The following is a 20,932-nucleotide window of genomic DNA, read 5'->3' as shown; positions in this document are numbered from 1 at the left end:
TGTGCTTTTACATTTGCTCATATGTAGAAAAGTGATCATGTAAAAACATCTGCTAACAGGTAGTTTCAGGTCAAAGATCAGAAAAGTTGAGATGACTGCTGCTGGAATGATGAGAAATTTAATCAGATCAGGTGGAGGCCATCATGACACACCCGTGAGTGGTGCGAGCTTTGAATCTAAAGCCCTCTTTGCAGAGAAAGCTGTTATGGTAACTATGGCAACTGTTAAGCCAATACAACCCGTTTTTACATGTACACCAAAATCTGATCATTTTCTGGGTTCTGGAATTATGAGATAGTTTCGGTGATTATATAAATGAAATAATCTAATAAGATAAATGTAGTTTTCAGAAATCAGATTAACACAAAGTTCTCCCCCCCAGTACTCTGACGTCTTCATGCATGTAGACTCGTAATCTGATTTATTTAGTGTTTGTTACTTTAGTGCATGTGGAAAAAACAATGAGCAGCAATGGGAAGTGGGAGTATAAACAAAGATAAACATTCATGTGTAAACTAGTTTGTAGCTTATTAGCTCCCACATTAGCAGCTAACACTAAGACCGTGGGTGCTGTCATGTTCAACATGTCAAACCAGGGTCGCATGTCAACATTTCAACCCTCTTCCCTCTGGCAAAGACAACATTTTGAGATTGAAGACTAATTATACAGATCTGAGGGAAATAAAACTGTGTTACAAATGTATTTTATGCGTCTCAGACTCTAACCATTTATCGCTATTGGATGCACAAAATTCTGCTTTAGATGAACTTTCTTCAGGGACAACAGATGGAAATTAGTCTTTGGCTAAAATCCAGGATGTTTGCATGGTATGTTTTAATGTAATGTCCATTCACATTCACCGTCCCCTCCAAATAAAAAATATCTTCACTTACCCTAACTCTTTACACCTGTACTTTTAATACTTCGACCCGCTGCACACCTTTTCCCTTCTGAGGCAGTTTCAGTGCTGGTTTTAAACCTTTTCTTTTATTTTCAGCATCTGGCTGAAAGCAGGATGATATGGAGCTTATTCTTCTTTTTTTTTTTTTAAACTGAATTAAACTTGTAAAAGAAAGTAAAACTGGACAAATAAACCCCAACTTACAATCAATGTTTTTTACCAGCAAATATTAAATCATAATGTTATCATTAGTGTATTATTAGCACAATATTAATATTTAATACTTGTAACTTTTACATTATCACCAGAATCAGCTGTTTAACACACCTCAGTGTGTGAAGAGCGACTAAGGCTCCATTAGTGTCGAGTAGGACGATGGAAGAATAAATGGAAACCGAGCATTAGCATGGATGTGGGGTCAAAGCAGCAATAAATGCAGTTATTTGTCATTGTTTATCTGATATTTATCCTTTACATTACGTTACAGACACTTTTATCCAAAGCGGCTTATAATAGTCAGGCAGGAGCGTTAAGGGTCCTGCTTAAGGACCTAACTGGAAGGTGTTAATATTTGTCCTCTGGGGGATTTAAACCCTGGTCTCCCACATGGAGACTGATGCTCAGCCACTACATTTAATGTTTTTTTATCACCACCTGTTGATGCCGATGTCATGTTGACATTTGCAGGGTTTGTTTGAAACTTTTATCCTAAAATGGCCTTCAGGAGTTGCCAGTTTAGTAGTTTCTACATTTCTTTCCACATTTGGCATCAACACACCAGCTGTGGACTTGCATTATGTGGCAAAGTTCACCACAAATCCCTCAAACATTCAGGTCTTGGAGTAATTTACAGCTTAGAAAGATTTTGGAAAGCAGCTCACTTCTGTTAATCCCTCGTCTGCTTTTAAATAAAAGTTTCTGTAAAACTTAAATTAAGACAGTACTTAATGTTGCAGGTGTGAGGCTCTGGCTGTGTGTTCTTTAACTTAGTCCTTCCTCTTTGCATGAAGGGAAAAGAAAGTTTTACAGCCAGAAGTCAGCAGCGTTTTCTAAACAGCACACATGTAACAGTACCGCAGGACCGAACACGATGTGTACGGGCAGCGGAGACGAGACGCTCCCTTTCTACAAGTCCGACAACGATACTGACCGAACCCGAGCTGCAGCATTCCTCGCCTCCGCCGCCTCCACACATCGCCTGCGTCTCTTTGGCCGTCAACATTTGGTAGATTTGGATTTATTGGTTAACACAGCATCAGCATCATCATCGTGTCGATGTCAGTTCAGCAGCAAAAAAAGGTGAATGCCCTCATCCCTCTGCTTCTTCCATCGGCTACATTCAAAACTCTGAAACATCTTCTCTGAGCCGTCTTTGATTTAGATAAATCCATCAGTCTGTCCGTCAAACATTCACGTTTCCATAGAAACCATTTACATCCATGCCTCTGTCTTTAGCTGTTTGATGAGTTATCCGTACTCTGTCCACCTGTCTCTGCCAGCCAATCAGAACATGTAACATCCACACCTGTCTGACAGGTGGGAGAAAACCAGATCCAGTCAGGACTTTGGTCAAAAAAATCTGCAGCTTTTCCTTAAAAAAAGAACAAACATAAAAAAAGCTCACTCTCCTCCATCAGTGTCTTCATTTACACTTTTATCTCGTGTCTCTGGCGTCACTTCCTCCTCAGTCCGTCTCCTTCTTCCTGTCATCCAGGTCAAAGTCCAACACGAGCAGTTTGGTCTCCTCGGTGCCGTTCCTGCTGCCTGCGGCGCACACCAACCGGGTATCGGACGCTCGGATTCGCCACACCACACCACCTGTGTGAAAAATAGAATATAGAAATATAAAATATAGACATCACATGATAACATAGTAGTTGTTAAAGATAAACTCTTTTATGTGCTAAAAATAATTTTGTCTGTAAACAAACTACAGTTTAAATCATATAAATGGTGAACTTACGCTGCAGTTCTGAGTAATTCTCCTCTAATTAGCATATTCTGGCCTTTACAGTCAGCACAAAAGCCAACTACACAGAAAACACGGGCCCTTTTTCAGATATTAAACTTAACTTCTACCTGTCTAAGTCTGCCTTTCTGGTTTAGGTTGCCATATTTTCTAAAGTTGTTGGTATTTTCAATTTTTTATTTGACTTTTGAGTTCATGAAATCTGGACTACATGAAAAAGTCTCCATAAACAAATTGGTGATTGTTAATATATCAAAGTTTGTAAGATTCTCTGTTTCTAATGTTGCAAATGGCCTTAAATTAATTCCTGAAGTAGCACTATGTAACTTTGTGCCTTTCTAATGTTCTAATGTAAAGCGACATTGATTATGTACATTTCTGGAGTTGTTGCCTGTCCATGCTCCTGCACTCATTCCTCTGACCATACTGGATTGAAAACTTCTCAAACTGCTGCCTGTGTTTGTGTCTGCCTTGACACTGGTCAGAGCTTACAGCAGTAGTTCAATTTATGGCACCATATCACACAACAGCAACTGGATATGAACACTGGCTTAGAAATTTGGCAAAAAACCTCCCAATGAACACCATTAAATTTTTTTTTAAATGTACAAACTCGACCAGCCATACTTGTAACAGCTGTTATTTAAAGATGCACTACGTAACTTTCCGAACCTAAAACTCTGCATTCCGGACTCTTTGATGGCACAGTGATGTTTATTATGTACATTTCTGGAGTTGTTGTTGCTCTACAGCATCCTGAGGCTGACTTTACTTTTTTTTTCCTGGGACGTGGCATAATTTACAAGCTGACCACTCTACCCACTGAGCCACGGTGCCCCCTTTCTTTAGCACAGAAACCCAAGAAGACATTATCGGAGGAAGAGAAGAAAAGAAAAGAGGAAGAGAGAGAGCAAGAGATAAGGCTGTTGTTTACTGGCTGAGAAGAGTTCACAGTACAGGTAGGATACAAGATGGATGCCGACTTAGCCGTAGATAGGGGGGGTGTCACTGAGAAAAAGTTCCGTATTGCATCTTTAAGCATAGCTGTTTATGATCAAAGCTTTACAATCATCAGCGTTGGTTTAATTTGCTGGTGTGAGTTCCTGACCTGATCCCCGGCTCTGCAGCGCCACCACGTCCCGAAGCCAAGCCCCGGTCCGCAGGTCCCACAGCTTGACCGTCCCGTCGTCTGAGCTGGACAGAACCAGACCTCTGCAGAACTGCAGACATGTCACCGCCGACTGGTGCTTGTTGGGACCTGAAGGAAACAGTTCTACATCAGCAACAGTTCGGATCTCTGACGGATGGACGGATTCCTAACTTTATTTTTTTAACATGGATTACTGTTCTGATGTCATCATCTCACCCTGCAGTGTGTGGAGACATTGTCCCGTCCGGACATCCCACACTCGCACAGTGGAGTCGGCATTCCCAGACACAAGAATGTTGTCGCGCAGCTCCATGCCGCTGGTCAGCGACTGGTGGCCGGTCAGTGTGTGGACACATCCACCTGCAGATCAGGAGGTAAAAGTCTGCTTTAACTTGAAGCCATAATGTGCTGAGTTATATAAGATTTATGGCTTGTTTTGGATTTCACTACTTGGGTGTGCAAAACTTAGATGAGATCAAATTTAACACTAGATTAATTTTTATAAACAGAAATACACTTAACTAGAGAACATAAAACTTTATGTTAATTATGCTCATCAATAATAAATTGGATATTTGGTCCGCTATGATGTATTTTTGTGTATTTTACTCAGATTTACCACCAAACTGTGGTATGTTTAGATGAGATCTGTTAAATAAATGAACTGCAGATTTAATCCACTTTGTTTAGTGTCTCTACCTGTCTCTGCATCCCAGACTCTGATCGAGGTGTCCAACGAGCCGCTCACCACGAACACACCGTCAAACTGCAGGAGAAACAGAGTTAGAGCCGAAACAAGGAGCTGAAAGACGCCTGCATGCCGTGTACAGCTGGTGTTTACCTGCAGTGAATACACTCTGTTGGTGTGTCCCTGCAGCGTGTGCAGACACACCTCCGTCTCAGGGTCCCACACCTTCACCATGTAGTCGTAGCCGCCCGACACCACGCGGCGGCCATCGTACTGGACGCAGCGCACCGCCGCCACGTGGCCGGTGAGCACATGCACGCAGCGGCCCGTCGTCACATCCCACATGCGCAGCGTTGTGTCCCGAGAGCCCGACACCACCCTAATGAACGGGAGATGTGACATCACAGTAACATCAGCCAATCAGGTGAACTCAAGTCACAATGTCTTGTTGTGTGCTCTTGCTATTCAATGGAAAAGTAAATTAAAAAACTACTCCTTTCAGAATTTTTATTTAATGTCAGAACTTAAAAAAAAAAAAAAAGACCCTGTTGAGTCCTAAAATGAGGTAAACACAACCTCAGAGGGAGACCAATTCATGACGTATCACACAAACTAAGACATATGGAAACATTTGTTTCCATAGCGATGAAGCGATGAAGTGTCAACCAGGTGCTGCTCATCTAACGCACTTGATTAATACTGAGGTTTTGGCTGTTTTTAAGTTTGGTGCATTCAGGTGTGTGTGTGTGTGTGTGTGTGTGTTAATACAGTGCCAATGAGGAAAGACATCAGCAATGATCTTAGAGGAGCAACTGTTGCTGTCCATCAATATGGGATGGATTATGAGGTCATTCATCATTCTACAGAAAAAACAATCCATTCATGAGTGAAAAACATTGAAGGCAGCTTTCAGTCTTCACAGGAGTGGACGTCAGGATGTGGAAGTTCAGCCCAAAATCAGACTGAAAGAAGCACATCCAGCTACATCTCAGACTCTCCAGGCCTCAGTTTGTATGTTAAATGTTAAAGTTCATGACAGATTGTGCAGATCAAAACAAAATGAGTTACCATAGCTACACAGGTGACAACCAGATATATATTACAATGTCACCAGGAGACCGAGGTCCCGTACCGGCTCTTGGGAAATGCATTGAGGAGATTAATAACTGGATGTGTCTGAACTTTCTTCAGTTAAACAAAAACAAAACTGAGATGATTGTATTTGGAGCCAAAGACAAACGATTAAAGGTCACCACAGGGCTTCAGTCTATACACCTAAAAACCACCAACCAGGCCAGAAATCTGGGTGTATTGATGGACTCAGACCTAAACTTTGTCTTTATGTGCAATGTACACTTGCCTTGGGTTATTTTATACCTAACAAGAAACTTCACCCATGGCAGGGTGGGGTTGTGCACGTGTGCTATATGCATTTTTGTACATTAAGACTATTCGTCCAACCTTGAACCTTTTGCAGTGGAAATGTAGTGAAGTGACAACTTCATGCTTTTCCACGTAAACCATGTTCACTTTCAATATCCGACCAGTCACACAACACTTTTCGGTGTTTGTTCTGTTGACTGATGTGTCGAGAACAAGTTACAACAAATCCCAAACCAGGGTCACGAGAACAGCATGACGTAATTTTTGTCTCATATTGTCGAGATCAAGAGCAAAGGTCTGGCGGAGTATGTGTCAGGTCTACAACTGAGGAAATATGTACTGTTTTGAAGGGTTGTAGGAAAAATGAAGCAGCATAAATTTAGTTTTCCACACACTGCTTCTGTTTTTCTTAAATTAATGACAGTGTTATATGTTGTGGTTCATTTGAGTGTAAAATGATCAAATTTTACAACCTGGAATCGACCAGATGATTTTTTTCTTTTTAAAAAAAAAACTATATTTGGATTAGTAAAAAAAACGCAAAACTGAAAGATAATCCACTTTGTTTTTCATTTGCAGTTCTGCTTTACTTTGTGTGTTTGTATTTACATTGCTGTATGGGTGAATGATGCTGGTGTGTAGAACTGTGCCTGTAGTTACAGTGTAAAATGAATTATTGATGTGTGTGAACATGCTGTGTGTGTTAGTGTGAGCAGATGAGTCACACATGTTCTGACATCCTAGTGTCTGTTTAGGTGTGTTGGTTTCAGGTGTATTTATGTGTGTGTGAACATCACAAACAACCATCCAATGGTTACACTGCAGCAGCTGGTTGCCATGGAGAGGAGCAGTAAGTTACAAAACATGTATGTCTCTGTGTATTAAATTCTTCTGGTTGCTGTGGAGATGAATGGAGTTGAAAGTTAGGTGTTCTTGAAATGGGAGAGTTCATTACCAGTTGCCATGGAGATGCATGCAGCGTACAGTGGATGTGTGTCCATACAGCGTGTGCACACACTCTCCGCTTTCGGCGTCCCACACGCGCAGTGTCCGGTCGGTGGAGCCGCTGATCACCGTGGCGACTGCCATCTGACTGCACCACACCCCGCCGGTGTGACCCGTCAACGTGCGCAGACACTAAAACACAGAGGAGAGGGGGTGTCAGTGGAAACACTCCGTTTTTAAATAAAGTTTTCACAGTTTGAACAGTCTGAATAAGATTAATTTTTAACAGCTGCCAATTAGAGGATCAAACAAGTGCTAAAGCCCAGAGGAAAGAAATTCTCAAATAAAAATTAAGAGAACATTATTAAAAAGTATTGTTACAGATAATACCAGTGACACAATAGTTTCTAATTTACTTTGTATTTAAATTCAATTTAGAAATTACAAATAAATCAAAGGATAAAAAGAAAATAATCAGACTGGTTGTTTGTGTCTGCGTTTCACATGAAATCGATGAAACGACCGTAACTCATCCTCCTCGCTTCCTGACTTCCTGTCTGAGCTGAATGACAAACGGTGACCAGAGGAAAGCAGCAGCCGTCCAGATTTTATCCATCCGCCACATTCTGCTCAAACCTGTGTGTCCATATTTGTTCCACTTTCACAGCTACTATCCAAGCATGCCAAGGGAAAAAAATGCAGTTTCACCTTGAAGGTGTTGTTGCGGTGGTTGTCATGGGAACAGCTGGGGAAAACTTTGACTTGGAAGCTGTTGCAGAGACGGAGGAGGAGAACATTCTTTGTTGCTATGCTGCTGAGCTGCCATGTCCTCATAATTGAGGTTTTTTTGTTTTTTGTTTCTCAGAAACAAGACGATTAAACGCACACACCTCTTCTTCCCCTCAGGCTACAGATGAGGGTGTGTGTGTTTTTCTTTCTACAGGAAGCAACTCGACTTTCTCTTCACACACAAGCTGCATTTTTCATCACTTCAGAAAAGATCACATTCATTTTCATTCATTTCTTGGTGACTTAAACAGAGTCTTTATGATCCTAAATCCTGAAAAAGGACGAAGGCCACCTGAACGTGACTGAACAAACACATTTATGTTCCCACAACACAAAGCACACACACACACGGGCAGGTCTGCATGGAAGAAAGAACAGGTGTGTCGGGTTAAAGAATGTGCGTGCGCGTCTATCTGGTTTCGGCTGAACAAAGTCCACATGTGTTTCAGTGTTTCTTGTGTGCATGAACACGTCCAGCCAGGAGGAAGCGGTTCATACGGCGCCACGTCTGACATGTAGCAGGTTTCAACCCGGCGCTACTGTGGAAACACTTAAACTGACGTCTCAGTAGCAGAAAACAACTCTCAGGTTATCATGTCAAGATTTTGACTTTATAACAACTGAACCTGTCAGTTTTTTCAGGCTTAATTTTTGCTCTTTAATGTCCATGTTTACATGTTTACTACCACCCTGACATTTTTCAGACTTCCTCCAGAAGGGCTGCATGAGACAAATGGACAAATAACTGATTTTACCAGACTCTGATGCACTTTTGTTGTAAAAGTCAAGGGTTAAAGCAAACGATCCTGAGCCTGATTTTTTTTCTGCTTCTGGGGGGAAGCTTTCTGGAACTGACCCAAGACTGATAAGGTTTAGAAACAAACAGCCTCATTTGCATTTTCATAACAGAATAAAGGTTTCACAAACCAGAAACTTTTAATGGATCTAAAAGCTCTGTAGAATAAATCAGTCCAGCTCTAAACGTCTAGTCTTGTATTTTTATGTGTGTGTTTTTTTTTTTTAGCAGGAGCTGCTCTAATGAGGTCAAAGTCCCTAAAAAAGCAGTGGAATCGGCCTTTATGTGATCACAAAAAAATGATTTTTCATATTTGTAATGGGTTTGCTATAAAAGCTAAAGCCTCTGCCTACACTCATTCAGTTCTTTATTTTCCCTTTTCTCTTTTATTTTGCTTTTACTATTCTAACAAGCAAAAAGAATAATAAATTATCAGTAGTGTAAAATCTTCTTCAATCCAACATGATGTTCATTTTGTAAAAGTTATTTCAACCAATAAAAAGGCTTGGTTGAAAGTTTCTAACAAGATAAATGCTGCGGCGTGCTCAGATTGTTTGAAGACGCTTTAAAGTGTTTGTATGAGGACTGGACTAAAAAACCTGCAGCGAATAGGAAACCAGTTCTACCATCTGAGCCACAGATGTGACCAGTATTCCTGAATTCCTGCTCAAAAACCAAAAACATGATGATGATGATGACATAAACGCTATACTTAAAAATAGGAGATAAAACAAGCACTACCTTCACGGTGTCCATCTTTTACACATCGTCTCTGCTTGTCTGAGCTCAGTAATTTCCTTGAAATTCATTTTTCTCTTTTGTTTTAAAAACAGAGCTGGAGCAAATCATTTGGAAAAAGAAAATTTCTATATTTTTCATACTTATCCAGACCTGGAAAATACTAAAAAATAATTTCATACTTTTCCCTAGTTTTGTAAACCGCCATCTCCATCTGAAAAGTAAGTTTAACTATCATTAAATTGTCCTGAAAATCTCCTGATTTAAAGCTAAATATTTCCCTACGTGACTTGTTGTGTGACTGCAGCCGTAACAACACGATAGAGAAACATGTTTTATGAATTTATGCATCAATGTTGTCAAGAGAGAATGTACGGATAAAGATCTGACTGTATATATGTCTGCAGGGGTTTGGTGCAGGAGAAGCACGAGACCATTAACATGCATGTATGCAGAGACAAACCTGCTGACCGTCTGTTTACTTTAACACACATACTGTATAAGTTGTGCAATCAAACAAAGCTGCCCCAGGCTGTTGGTGTGTCCGGTTTAGTGTGTGTGTATGCAGTGCTTAAACAGCTCAGCAACACACCCTGACTAACAGGACATCTCCGTCTGCCTCTGGTTTATCTTATTTTCTGTTCCACCATATAAGCTGTGTGGAGTCTATTAGCTCAAGTTGGCCGACATTAAACCTGTGTTGTGTTTTATTACAGCCTGTCACAAAGCCGCCAATTTGGTTCATTTTCATGTTTTTTTTCCGTAAAGATGTTTTTTAATATGTCACGTTCGTCACTAAAAATAAGAACAAAAAGCCTCTGAATCTAAACTACTGCTGAGGATAAATGTGAACACAAACGGTTAACGTGTAGCTGCAGCTGAAGCAGCAGAAAGAAATCATTTTCATAATCAATACGTCTGTCTCTGCTGCTGCTGCCTACCTTGCCAGTGATGGCCGACCAGACTTTGAGCGTGTTGTCGTCTGAGCCGCTGACAATCAGGTCGCCGCTGAACTGAAGGCAGGTGATCACATGATCGTCATGACCTTTCAGTACCTACAAAGACATTGAGGGATTTGATGACATATTTACACGATAATACACTCAGCTCTGCCAGGTCTTCGTGTATGTGTTAAAGCGTACCATGGGTTCCCGCGTGTCCCCTTTCCTCCAGTTGGTCTCTATGCGATGCTGTCTGATGTAAGCTGATTTCCACGGGCTAACTGCACAGCCTGGCCGTGCACTCTCCCTCCGACGATATGACACACACTCTGATATACCTGAAGAGAAGATGAAGTTTAACGGTTGAGTGTAGCATAAAAAGCTGCCGCACTGCAGCAAAGATCAACAGATGGTAAAAGAAAAACACATGTAAATAAACAAGAGGCTGGTTATCTGCTGTCCAACAGCCGGAAACTTATTAATAAGCAGCAATTATGATGATATCTATTATTTCTTTTTTTGTGCAACCTCATATGAATAGCTTTGCATGATTAACAGTCAGCATTTAAAACCACTTTAGCCACTTTTTCACTAATTCCTACTCAGCTTTACTCAACTTGTTGAAGTAGTTTTCCATTACAGTAACACCTTAATGTGGGTCAGGTCATTATAGGAAGACAGCCCAAAAGTCTTGTGACATCATTTGTATGCGACGCCGACACGACACAACAATGGAGGACATTAAGATTGCATACCTGCTGTTACACACCAGTATTGTTAGACTATAAGACGGCCCCTGGTGGTACAAAACTGGTCTTTATAAGGTACAAACTGCAAGAATACAAACAAGTACTTACTACTGAGAGTACAACAGCAAAAACTTTAAAGGTACCACTTAAGTTACAAACCTTTATACCCCTAAAGGTACAGTTATATTACTTATCTTTGACTGGACATTCACGCAGCCCTGCAGCCCCTCAGTTCATCCACTTTCTGATACAAGTGCTTTTAGTTCCTGACCCTTTAAGTCCCCCCTCTCTAAAAATCCCCATTATGACGGATTGGACAACTTCCGGTGTAGCAGCACCCACATTTAAAACATCTAGCACATTAATATTTGGCTTTTGGATTACTTAACACATTTATTCAGTTCCATTCAGCCTTTTTTTGTATAGCACCAATTCACAACAAAGCCATCTCTGGGCACTTTTACAGACACAGTCCAATTCACCGTAGGCCAATTATAATTATAATCCACTTAAAATCCAATACATGATCCACATTAGTCCAATCTGCAACGACTGTGTTTATATAGGTCAGTTTAATAGAAATATAATTGCCTAGCTAAGGAAATTATTGACTTTCAGTTTTTTTACAGATGTAATATAAACATCCCAAAAATTGCCACATTATAGAAAACAAGAAAAACACACGAAACCTCCTTCATCTATTGTAATTCAACAGGAATAAATAACTGTGCTACCTGCATCCATTACAATAAAACATATAAAACATTAGCTACAAGCTAGCCTTTAGTTGCTTTGTTTGGTAAATGTCATATAAATAACAAGTAGTTGGTGTAACACATTGATTAATGTAGTGTAAGCTAATATTAGCTAGTTGCTTTGTAGCTACTAGCTAGCAGAACTGTACTGTGAGCTTTCTACTGTAGTTTAATGAAACAAAACAAAAAACCCAGGAAGATAAACGGTCATTAACAACATATAAAAATATTAACCAGAGCTTGTATGTAATTGGTTATTAATCTCCATTTTGACTGTAAAGTTTCATTATTCTAAGGTTAGCTAACATTGGCATCTATATCCCTTTAGCTTATAAATTAAGCCCACTCTGTGTGGTACAGCTTTTATGGTGTCAACACTGTGTACAGACAAGTATCTATGGTGTTACTCATGTTAGTTTCCCCTGTAAGTGAACACGAATGCTCTTGTCATTAGTATGTAAGTGGAGCACTGCTAATGGAAGCTAGCGGCATTTGTATTCTCACTGACTTCTTGCGAATGCCAACACAGTTCCCAGAGGTTTAGCAGAAGGGCTAATAATTAGCCTTATTTATGAAGCTGGTGAGCTGCAGTTAACACTGGCCTCATTGGTATGGCTGTGGTGTGGTGCTAACGCTAGGTAGCTTCATTGGTATGGAAGCTGAGTGCTGGCAGTGAATCTTGGCTGACTGGCAGAACGCCCAGACGCACACACACACACACACAGCCACTGCATTGCGCTGAATGAAGGAAGAGTGACAGACTGTGTGTAGCAGCATTTGCGTGTTACACTCAGGTCAGAAAGCAATCTGCATCCAGTAAGATCATGCCTCTATTTGTATTTTTTTTTTCCTGCTTCCTTCTGTGAAAACACACCTGTAGGGTCTCTGCTCAGATGCCACGTGAAACACACACACAAAAACAAGTTTTACATGGTTTAAGATGATTAATGACAGTCTGGCTAATCTTTTAGAGCTACTTAACCACCCACAAAATGATACCACCTCACTTTCCCCCCATTCATTATATTAATTCATTCAATTATATTTTCAGTAAAATCTGATTTCCCTTCACTGGCTCGATACTTTGAATTGGAGATGCTCAGTCCTTTAGATGTAATGATTAGATAGCTGAGAGAAAACTGACTTTCATGATCCATTAATTGTTTAAGTAGCTTTTCAAGTTATTACATGTGAAAATCTGTTGTTTTTTTTTTATTTTGCATTGTAAATTGATTCCTTTCCTGTTTCTTTTTCTTCAAGCTGTTGGACCAGACATTCAATAAAACCAAACATTGAATAACATCATTTTAGACTCTAGAAACAATTACACAAAAATAAAAAATACGTGTTCTCCACATAGTAATTTATGTAAGTTAATTGCCTTGTTTATAAAATTAATTGTGTTTGGACAGACTGGAGCGGTGCTTTGTGGTTTTGTTTTTTAGTCCAGACAGCTATGAGGCAAAACATGCTGAGAATGAAGTGAGATAAAAAAAAAAGTATAGTGAACTCCATTGTTTACCTTCCTCGCGGCATTTCTCCCTCCACAGCAGGTTGTCCTCGGCCAGGATCCTCCAGTACCTGCAGGTCTGGGCGGCCTGCAGCAGGTCTCTGGGAGCCAGGAAGGTCAGCACGTACAGGGCTAGCTGCAAACATAACCCATAAACACACCATTAAAACTGTATTCTGTCAGCCTGGAAACCTTGTTGCTTCTTTCTGATGAGGTTTTGTTGCTGTACCTCTTTGGGCAGCAGCGATATGAAGTCTCTCTGGAACTGAGGTTCGATGACCTGCATCATGTGCTTCACCTGACTGGTCTCGCACCTGTCGATCAGCTCGTCCAGAGCCAGGAGCCTCTCGGGGCCGCTCCATGTCTGGAGGAGGAAAAGGGGAGGAAAATGGAGGGAGAAATTATGTTCAGTGTTCTGTATTCTTCAGCACATCCTTTTCAGACAAATGTTGTTATTCCTTTAAGTCGTCTTCAGGAATAGTTCTCCAAAATTCTTCTCCAGATTTCATCTTTCGATGTTTCTGCCTTTTCGTCCTTTTTCTGTCCAAATGATCCCACTCTGCTTTAATAATGTTGAGGTCCAGCTGTGGGGAGGATTCATCCCTCCATCAGACCTGTTACCACTGATTTTCATTCTAGTTCTTGCCACGTTTCCATGGAAACCATTTCTCATGAGGCTTCGACAAACACTACATGGATTAACTGAAGGTCCAGATTCATCTCTCAGGTCCTGTATCAGACCTTTGCTGAAATTGTTCCAATTTCTTAAGGACGGGACTTTCGGAGCCAGCTCATCTGCTGTACGTCGTGTTTTTAAGCCTGACTTTTTCTTTTGTCCTTCATTTGACCAGTTTTCTCAGATGTTCGAAGGACACACTGCACATGCTGAGATATGCCACGTTTTCAGCTAATATTTCTTTGGGAATCACCTTGTTGCTGCACAAATCCTATTTTCTGTCTGACAAACTCTGTTATCTTTGGTATTTTTTAACTACAAAAGTGGGAACAAACAATGTTTCTGTGACAAGCTGCTGTTAACAAAGAGCTTAGAAATGCAATTTAAAACTCGACATTGGCTGATGGAAAAAAAATCTTTGAAAGACCTTCAGAAAGTCCGGAGAATTACAGCTTAGAAACAGTGAGTCAGTCTGGGAGCAAAACATAAAAAATGAGGGGCGGCTCAAGGCTTTTGCACATTTCTCACATTTTTTTTTTTTTTTACTTTAGTGTTGCATAGTTTTATTTTTATTATCATGTCCGCTTCTGTTCTTCTTTAAAAGTTTCTTTTTTTCTAATTTTAAAATGACGTTTTCCCTCCTGACTTTGAAGTGTAACCCTGTATGTTTATGTGAATTACTGTGATATTTTTCCTGCTTGGTTTCATGGTTTTCTGTTTCTCTGTACGTCTGGTTCAATACGTTTCCACGTCTCTGGAATCGTTTGATCTTCCCCCCGAAGCTACGAAAGAGACGTCCGCGTTGTTTTTTCCTCATGAATGTGTGTGCATCAGCGTCTCTGTATGTGTGTGTTTGTCCTTGTATGTTTCTTTTATTAGTTACAGAAGGACAGCTTGGAGGCAGCACTCTGCCGCCGCTCTGTTTATGTGCAGCAAGCAGAAGATGCACACACAAACACACACCGTTAACTAAATGCAGAATATAAAGAAGTGCGGGTGTGTTTGGCAGCGCTGCAGGACAGGAGTGGTGGTGAATTAACTCATCCTGGTGACTCATGTCAGTTTCTCTGGACTCTGCGACTGTAGGCATGAATGTCAATTAGATGATTAGCTTTTAATTGATAGAAACTACATTAAAAGAGAATGACTCATGACCTTCACCACCCTTAACAACTCAACCGCTACCAGTCTGATTATACTGATAAATTAAAAGAAAAAAAGATTAAACTTTCTCAGAGTAATATTCAGCTTGTGCACTTGCGTTAGAAGCCAGGGTGGGTGATTGGAAATAAGTCATAGCCATCAAACTCCAACATTTAGAAATGATCCTGCTCTGTTTGTACTGTCTAATGTAAATAATGCTGGTACCAAAAGCGATAAATCTACCAGGACGGTGCATATTCTGGCAGAGCTCCAACTATTTCTGACTTTTACAGCAGGGGTTCTTTTTTCAGCACAACACCAGGCCTCAATCCCAAACCACCCCCAACACACCAGCCCTCTGTTTGCATGTTCTCACAGAGGCTGGTGCGACAGCAAAATGAAGGAAACAGCCCTTAAACACAAGTCCTGCATGGTTGTCACACTGGCATAAAATTACGAAAGGTTTAGGAAGATGAAATCACAACAAACGACACTCCTCCTTTAGAACCAGCATAGCAGAGCGTCACAAAGCTAAATTACTTTAACAAAATCTAAATAAAAATTTGATAAAGCCCTACCTTCACTCAATGTTTGTGTTCTCACCTGGAAGGTATGAAGCCAGTCCTGCAGGCCGGAAGGAGGCGGACCGGAGGTGACCCGTCTGCGCTGAGCCGAGTGCCCGTTGGCCAGCCGCAGGTCCCCAAATGTAGTGGGTGTGGCCTGAGCCAGACTGGAGGGGCTGACAGAAAGATTTACAAGTTACCATGTGTTGCACTGAGCTTAGATGCTGGACCTTATACCTGATGGAGCTGAGGTGCTTTAACTTTACTAGTTTGTGATTTGACTTTGTGGGCATGTAAGTTGGAATTCTGCAGATGAAAAACTGAAATGATGTTGGATCATTAGCATTAACTGTTGCTAATTATCTGCAGAGCTAGCTGATGCTCTTCAATCAAATGTGTTACCTGAGGTATCCGCTGCCTTTGCAGTGTTTCTTCCCTGAAGGGAAAGGCCGGTCGTCTGGACCCAGCTTCCTCTTCATCTGATGGTGCAAACAGAGATAAACAGTTATTGATGGCGATGTTCCTCCATGTGGGAAGATAACAGAGAGAATTATAAAGAAGTCACACGAAAAGAAGTTTGTTTCAGTCACTGCTGATTGGTTTCACAGCAGACTCATGATTTGACTGTAAAACCTTGACTAGTTTTAAGAACTTAATCCTCCTGAATGTTGTTCTCTAATATAGTTCTAAGAGTTCAATTCTATCTTATATATTTATATCCACACCTTATCTGTATATATGAATAATTACATATAGCTGCTTATAAACATAGATAATGTTTAGGATTTATATTTTAAGTTTTGCTTCTTCTTACTCGTTTTTGAACACAGACTGCTTTTTATCCTTTTGTTTATCATTATATCGGATTCACTGTTTTAATCACTTGTTTAAAATAAAGGTAGAAATCAATCAATATTCTACAGCTGTTTTATTATTGGACTTAAACGACTGAAAACACTCAAAAATTAAAGTAACTAGCCTGACTGATTGGTCCAGTCAAGTTTCACCCCAGTTCATATTTATAATTGTCTATAACGCTGGATTTTTTAATACTAGACTCTATCCATCATTAATCTGGACCAGAGACGCCTGGAGAGGAAATACAAAATATGTTCCTTCAAATGTTTGTGGGTTTCCGGGACGTCACTGCGATCAGAAAAAACCCCAAACAGCAGCTGCAGAGTCCAGATTAGTGAGGAGGTGCAGAAAAACTGCAGCCCTCTGCTGAACCACAGAGATGCTGGAAACACCTACGCTGCGAGGTAACATAAACGCAGCGACCCAGAGGTCTGAATCAGCCTTCTTTCCCTTCCCTCTGTGTGTCTCTCGCAGTGAATGAATGCAGGAATGCAGAAAATCAGAGGAATGTCGCCGGTGCAGCGCTGGTCTAAAATAGAGAAGCACGAGTTAACAGGCTGCAACAAACACACAAAGAAGACAGAATGTGTGTGTCCTCTTTCCTGAATGTTTCCGTATGTCCACTGTCAGGGAAATCAGAGGATTTCATTCATTCATTCACAACCTCAACATATAACGTGCTTTTCAGCCTCTGACTCCACATAGCCGACTTTGTTGGATCTTCTTCTGAAGAAAAACTTCACTTTGTGGTGAAAGGAATGTGTTTCTCGTTAAAAAGGACCAGAGCAACTCAGTCCTGCTGTTGGTAAAATTCACATCTGTGTTTTAGCATCTCTGCGACATCACTGCGCCGACTTGTGTTCGTATATGTGTCAAATGGGGGCAACATGTGGCCATTGCTAAGTTGTGATTCTTAAAGTTCGAAGCTACAATAAACCACAAAAAGCACCAAATATTTACATTTAATCTGATTTCACAGTTTTTTAAACACATTTTTGCTGTTTATTTTAGACCAAAGAGACTTTATTAAGACAATAACTGTCAGTCATATTGTTCCAGAGGGGGATGGCTGTCATCTCTGTCTTGCACCTATCTGAAGAAGCCTCTGACTGAACACACCATTTTTTTCCTCACTACTGGACCTCCTTCATTAAGCTTTCCGCTAACTTTATTGTCTCCATTTGCTCATACAGTCTTAAAACCTTGTACAGACAGTAGAGTCAGGAATTTGCTCCTGCAGCCACATCTCAGTGAAACACATAATACTGCATTCTCTGTATTCCTTCCGTGTCCTTGTTCGCGCTTCAAGCTCATCCATTTTGTTAGCAAGCAACCTCCCAGAGAGCAGTTAGAAGAAGTGGTTTGAATTTTCTCCACTTCCCTCTGTCCTTTGTGGGATTGGTGTTACTATTATTTTTAATATTCAAACATAGTGTATATTTATGTATACCGTATATATATATTTATTCATGTGTGTGTATATATATATATTCTTTTGTATATTTATATTCGTGTAGTTTTGTTTTATTTTAAAAGCTGTTTAAAACACTCAGATTTTTGTAGATCTATCTAGTTAAATTCACATTTGATCAAAACATTGAGAATACATAGCTACACTGTGCAATATCTATCAGCTTTTTTATTTTCTATGCATATAAAGACCAATTTGTCCATTTCTGAAGTTATTTTCCTGGATTTTTAAGAAATAGTGATGCTGGAGCATTATTTGACCAGTGCATGGACTATAAATGTGCAGCATCCCTGTGTTATTTGTGTTTTCATATAGTAGGAAGCTGTAAAGACAAACGTCTGGTCCTACTGACCTTTTCTGACTTATGCAGCACATCTCACCAAACTACATTTTAAAGCTGCCGTAGTTTGTAAAATCAACAGAAAAAAGATTTCATTTATATTCCCCCCTGTGGTTTACAGTTGTAAAGCTCTACAGTGTTTTGCTGTTTATGTAGCATTTACAAAGCAAGCAGGGAAGATTACAGCAGCTGTACTAAATGTGAGCAGCGATCACGTTTTCAGGGTTTTAATCTTTCATTTTACAGCAGTAAAGAGAAACAAGCATTAAACGATGAAGCTGAGCTTGATTCTCCATGCTTTTCTTCAGATTTAGAGCAGATTATAAGAGCTACACTTGGTGATGTCCTTCATTTAAGAGTTTAAGTGTTTTTTCAAGGGTGTTAGCCTGTAGTTTTAATCAACAGAGCACTTCAGATGGATTTTAGTTTATTTTATTGATCTTTTTAACCCACATTTGAAACTAAAATTTTCAGCTTATATGTTTACTTGTGTTATTACAGAGGAGATTACACTTTTTAGAGATTATTCTTGTGATTTATATAGTTTATTCTGCATTTTTGAGTCAAATCAGGCAGATTACAGAAGCTATACTTTGTATTATCCCTCCTTAATGGAACCATGAAATCACATCTTAAAAAGGTTTTAATCTTGTAGTTTGAATCTAAATGCATGACTTATAAAAGTTAAGCAATTTCTAAGATTAATTTTCACTTGTAATTTCCCAGTTAGATTTGAATCCTGGAGACTACGTGGCTGCAGTGAGCGGCTTACCTCCTCTATTTGCATTTTGACCGTACAGGGAAGCAGAAATGTTTTCAAGCTTTAAATCTTGTGCATTGCAGCAGCAAGGATAAACACGAAACAGATAATCATGTCAAGATGATTCCAGTTCATTTTGTTGAGGTTTGACCCAAACAATGCACATTAAAGCAGCTGTAATTGGCAATGTCCCTCCTCTAGTCAGCAAAAATGTAATTTTCAGGGTTTTAATCAGCTCCAGCTGTAACAAGCTTTGCATCATACACCAAAGACTGATTTTAATCAGTTATTTGAACCTGTAATAAACCATATTGATGTTATTCTTGTGGTTTGAAGCGGTTAATATGAGTTAAATGGTTATATGAGCACATATGTGAACCACACCTAATATATCTTCTCTGAGAAAACAGTAGTTTGAAGCATTAACTGTTCTGATGGCTTTCCAGCCATGTTTGATCATCATAACGTAGTCTACATGGCTGTGTAATCACAGAAATGTCACATTTATTTCAGAAAAGATCAACAAGCACCAGATACTAAAGTTGATTTTCATAGTATTTAATTTAATTGGAGGTTTGACTGAAACCATGCACATGACAGCAGCTGTACTCCAATATATCTGAAACTGAGTAAAAATGTCACTTTTAAAATTTTTATCTTGCTATTTGAGGCTGTAATGATGATCAAGCGTTAGAGAATTAAGTTAATATATAATGTGATCAATTCCAACTGATTTATTTTCAATGTAATGCAGCATTTTGGAGCATTTGTGGCACAAACTGCTGTTTTTTTCAGCTGTTATTAAACGGCTGAAACTCAAACTCAAACCCTGATCACAGACACCAGCCTGAGCAACAACAATCAATAACCAATAATCGAATCAGAGAGAGGGGAGGGTGGGCGGAGGACATAAAAAATGAGACGACTCTCCCTCTCCTCGGTTCCGCAGTGGTCCACGTACACACGCACGCGCCTGACGAGGCACTCCGCTGTCTGAGGGAGAAACGCCTCGTCATCCCGGGGGTGCACGCGCCTGACAAACCTTCGGTTTCTCACGCGCCCGTTAATAATCGATACTCACTTTGTAGAAGATGAGCTTTAGTGTGCCGTAGAAGCCCATGGCTGCCCCGCCGGTAGATCCGAACCTCGACCGAGAGCACGCGACAGACAACGGCAAGTTCTGGAGAACAGGTCCACAAACTGGAGTGAGGGGCGGGGGTGGGGGGGGATCCAACCGTTAGTGACGTCAGAGATCCATCAGGTAAATTGGTGTATCGATAAGGTGTGTGAACGTGGGGAGTCCGCGCTGAGCTGAGCTCGTGCTGCAGCTGCTTCAGGATCCACTGACTGAGCCGCTCTCTCCCTCTCTCTGCTTTGACTCTCTGTCGCTCGACCTCTGCCAGGAACACGCAGGGACATGCCTCTCTCTGTCTCGTGCTACAGAGTGAGGGGTGGAGCCGCGTGCGCTTGGAGTGTAAAATACAGGATAAGTAAAACACAACGCTCGAGGAGTCCTGAAAATCCACAGATGTGTAAATTTACAGTTTAATCGCAGAGATGCACGAGCTTGTCATCACGCTCAGTTCGTGGTTTTCAAAGTCACGGATTGTGTGTGCGTGCGTGTGTGTGTGTGTGTGTGTTCCCTCTGACAGACCAGGAATAAAATGCCTCCCTTAATTTAGCTTAATCCTTAGATGTTCATGGGAAGATGAGGATTATTTTATCTGATCTGACAGACACTGAATCAGTCAAAGTCAAATACTGCGGCTGGAATTGTGACTTGTGTAAAGTATGTCCAGGGGGTAT

General features: G+C 40.5%; 1 protein-coding gene across 2 annotated transcripts in view; it reads right to left on the bottom strand.

The window, feature by feature from the left end:
• Window positions 1-986: 986 nt before the first annotated feature.
• The window catches only part of LOC121639727 (F-box/WD repeat-containing protein 7-like), a 42,642-nt gene continuing 22,696 nt past the window's right edge, over window positions 987-20,932 (bottom strand). The window contains exons 1-13 of one of the 2 annotated variants that reach the window (XM_041985189.1): window positions 20,208-20,377; window positions 16,100-16,176; window positions 15,738-15,873; window positions 13,545-13,679; window positions 13,328-13,451; window positions 10,503-10,639; window positions 10,302-10,415; window positions 7,048-7,229; window positions 4,863-5,088; window positions 4,721-4,787; window positions 4,238-4,381; window positions 3,980-4,129; window positions 987-2,720 (exon numbers count right to left, since the gene is read on the bottom strand). In XM_041985189.1, the coding sequence (XP_041841123.1) occupies window positions 2,587-2,720; window positions 3,980-4,129; window positions 4,238-4,381; window positions 4,721-4,787; window positions 4,863-5,088; window positions 7,048-7,229; window positions 10,302-10,415; window positions 10,503-10,639; window positions 13,328-13,451; window positions 13,545-13,679; window positions 15,738-15,873; window positions 16,100-16,176; window positions 20,208-20,246 (1,665 nt within the window). In that variant the 5' untranslated portion in view covers window positions 20,247-20,377 and the 3' untranslated portion in view covers window positions 987-2,586. Of the gene's footprint in view, window positions 2,721-3,979; window positions 4,130-4,237; window positions 4,382-4,720; window positions 4,788-4,862; window positions 5,089-7,047; window positions 7,230-10,301; window positions 10,416-10,502; window positions 10,640-13,327; window positions 13,452-13,544; window positions 13,680-15,737; window positions 15,874-16,099; window positions 16,177-20,207; window positions 20,378-20,932 lie in introns of those variants that run through there. The other variant, XM_041985188.1, reaches the window with a different exon arrangement.

Source organism: Melanotaenia boesemani, chromosome 5 (assembly GCF_017639745.1).
Source record: "Melanotaenia boesemani isolate fMelBoe1 chromosome 5, fMelBoe1.pri, whole genome shotgun sequence".
NCBI classification, from domain to species: domain Eukaryota; kingdom Metazoa; phylum Chordata; class Actinopteri; order Atheriniformes; family Melanotaeniidae; genus Melanotaenia; species Melanotaenia boesemani.
The sequence above is the reverse complement of the archived record's forward strand: the minus strand, read 5'-3'. Positions and strand labels throughout refer to the sequence as shown.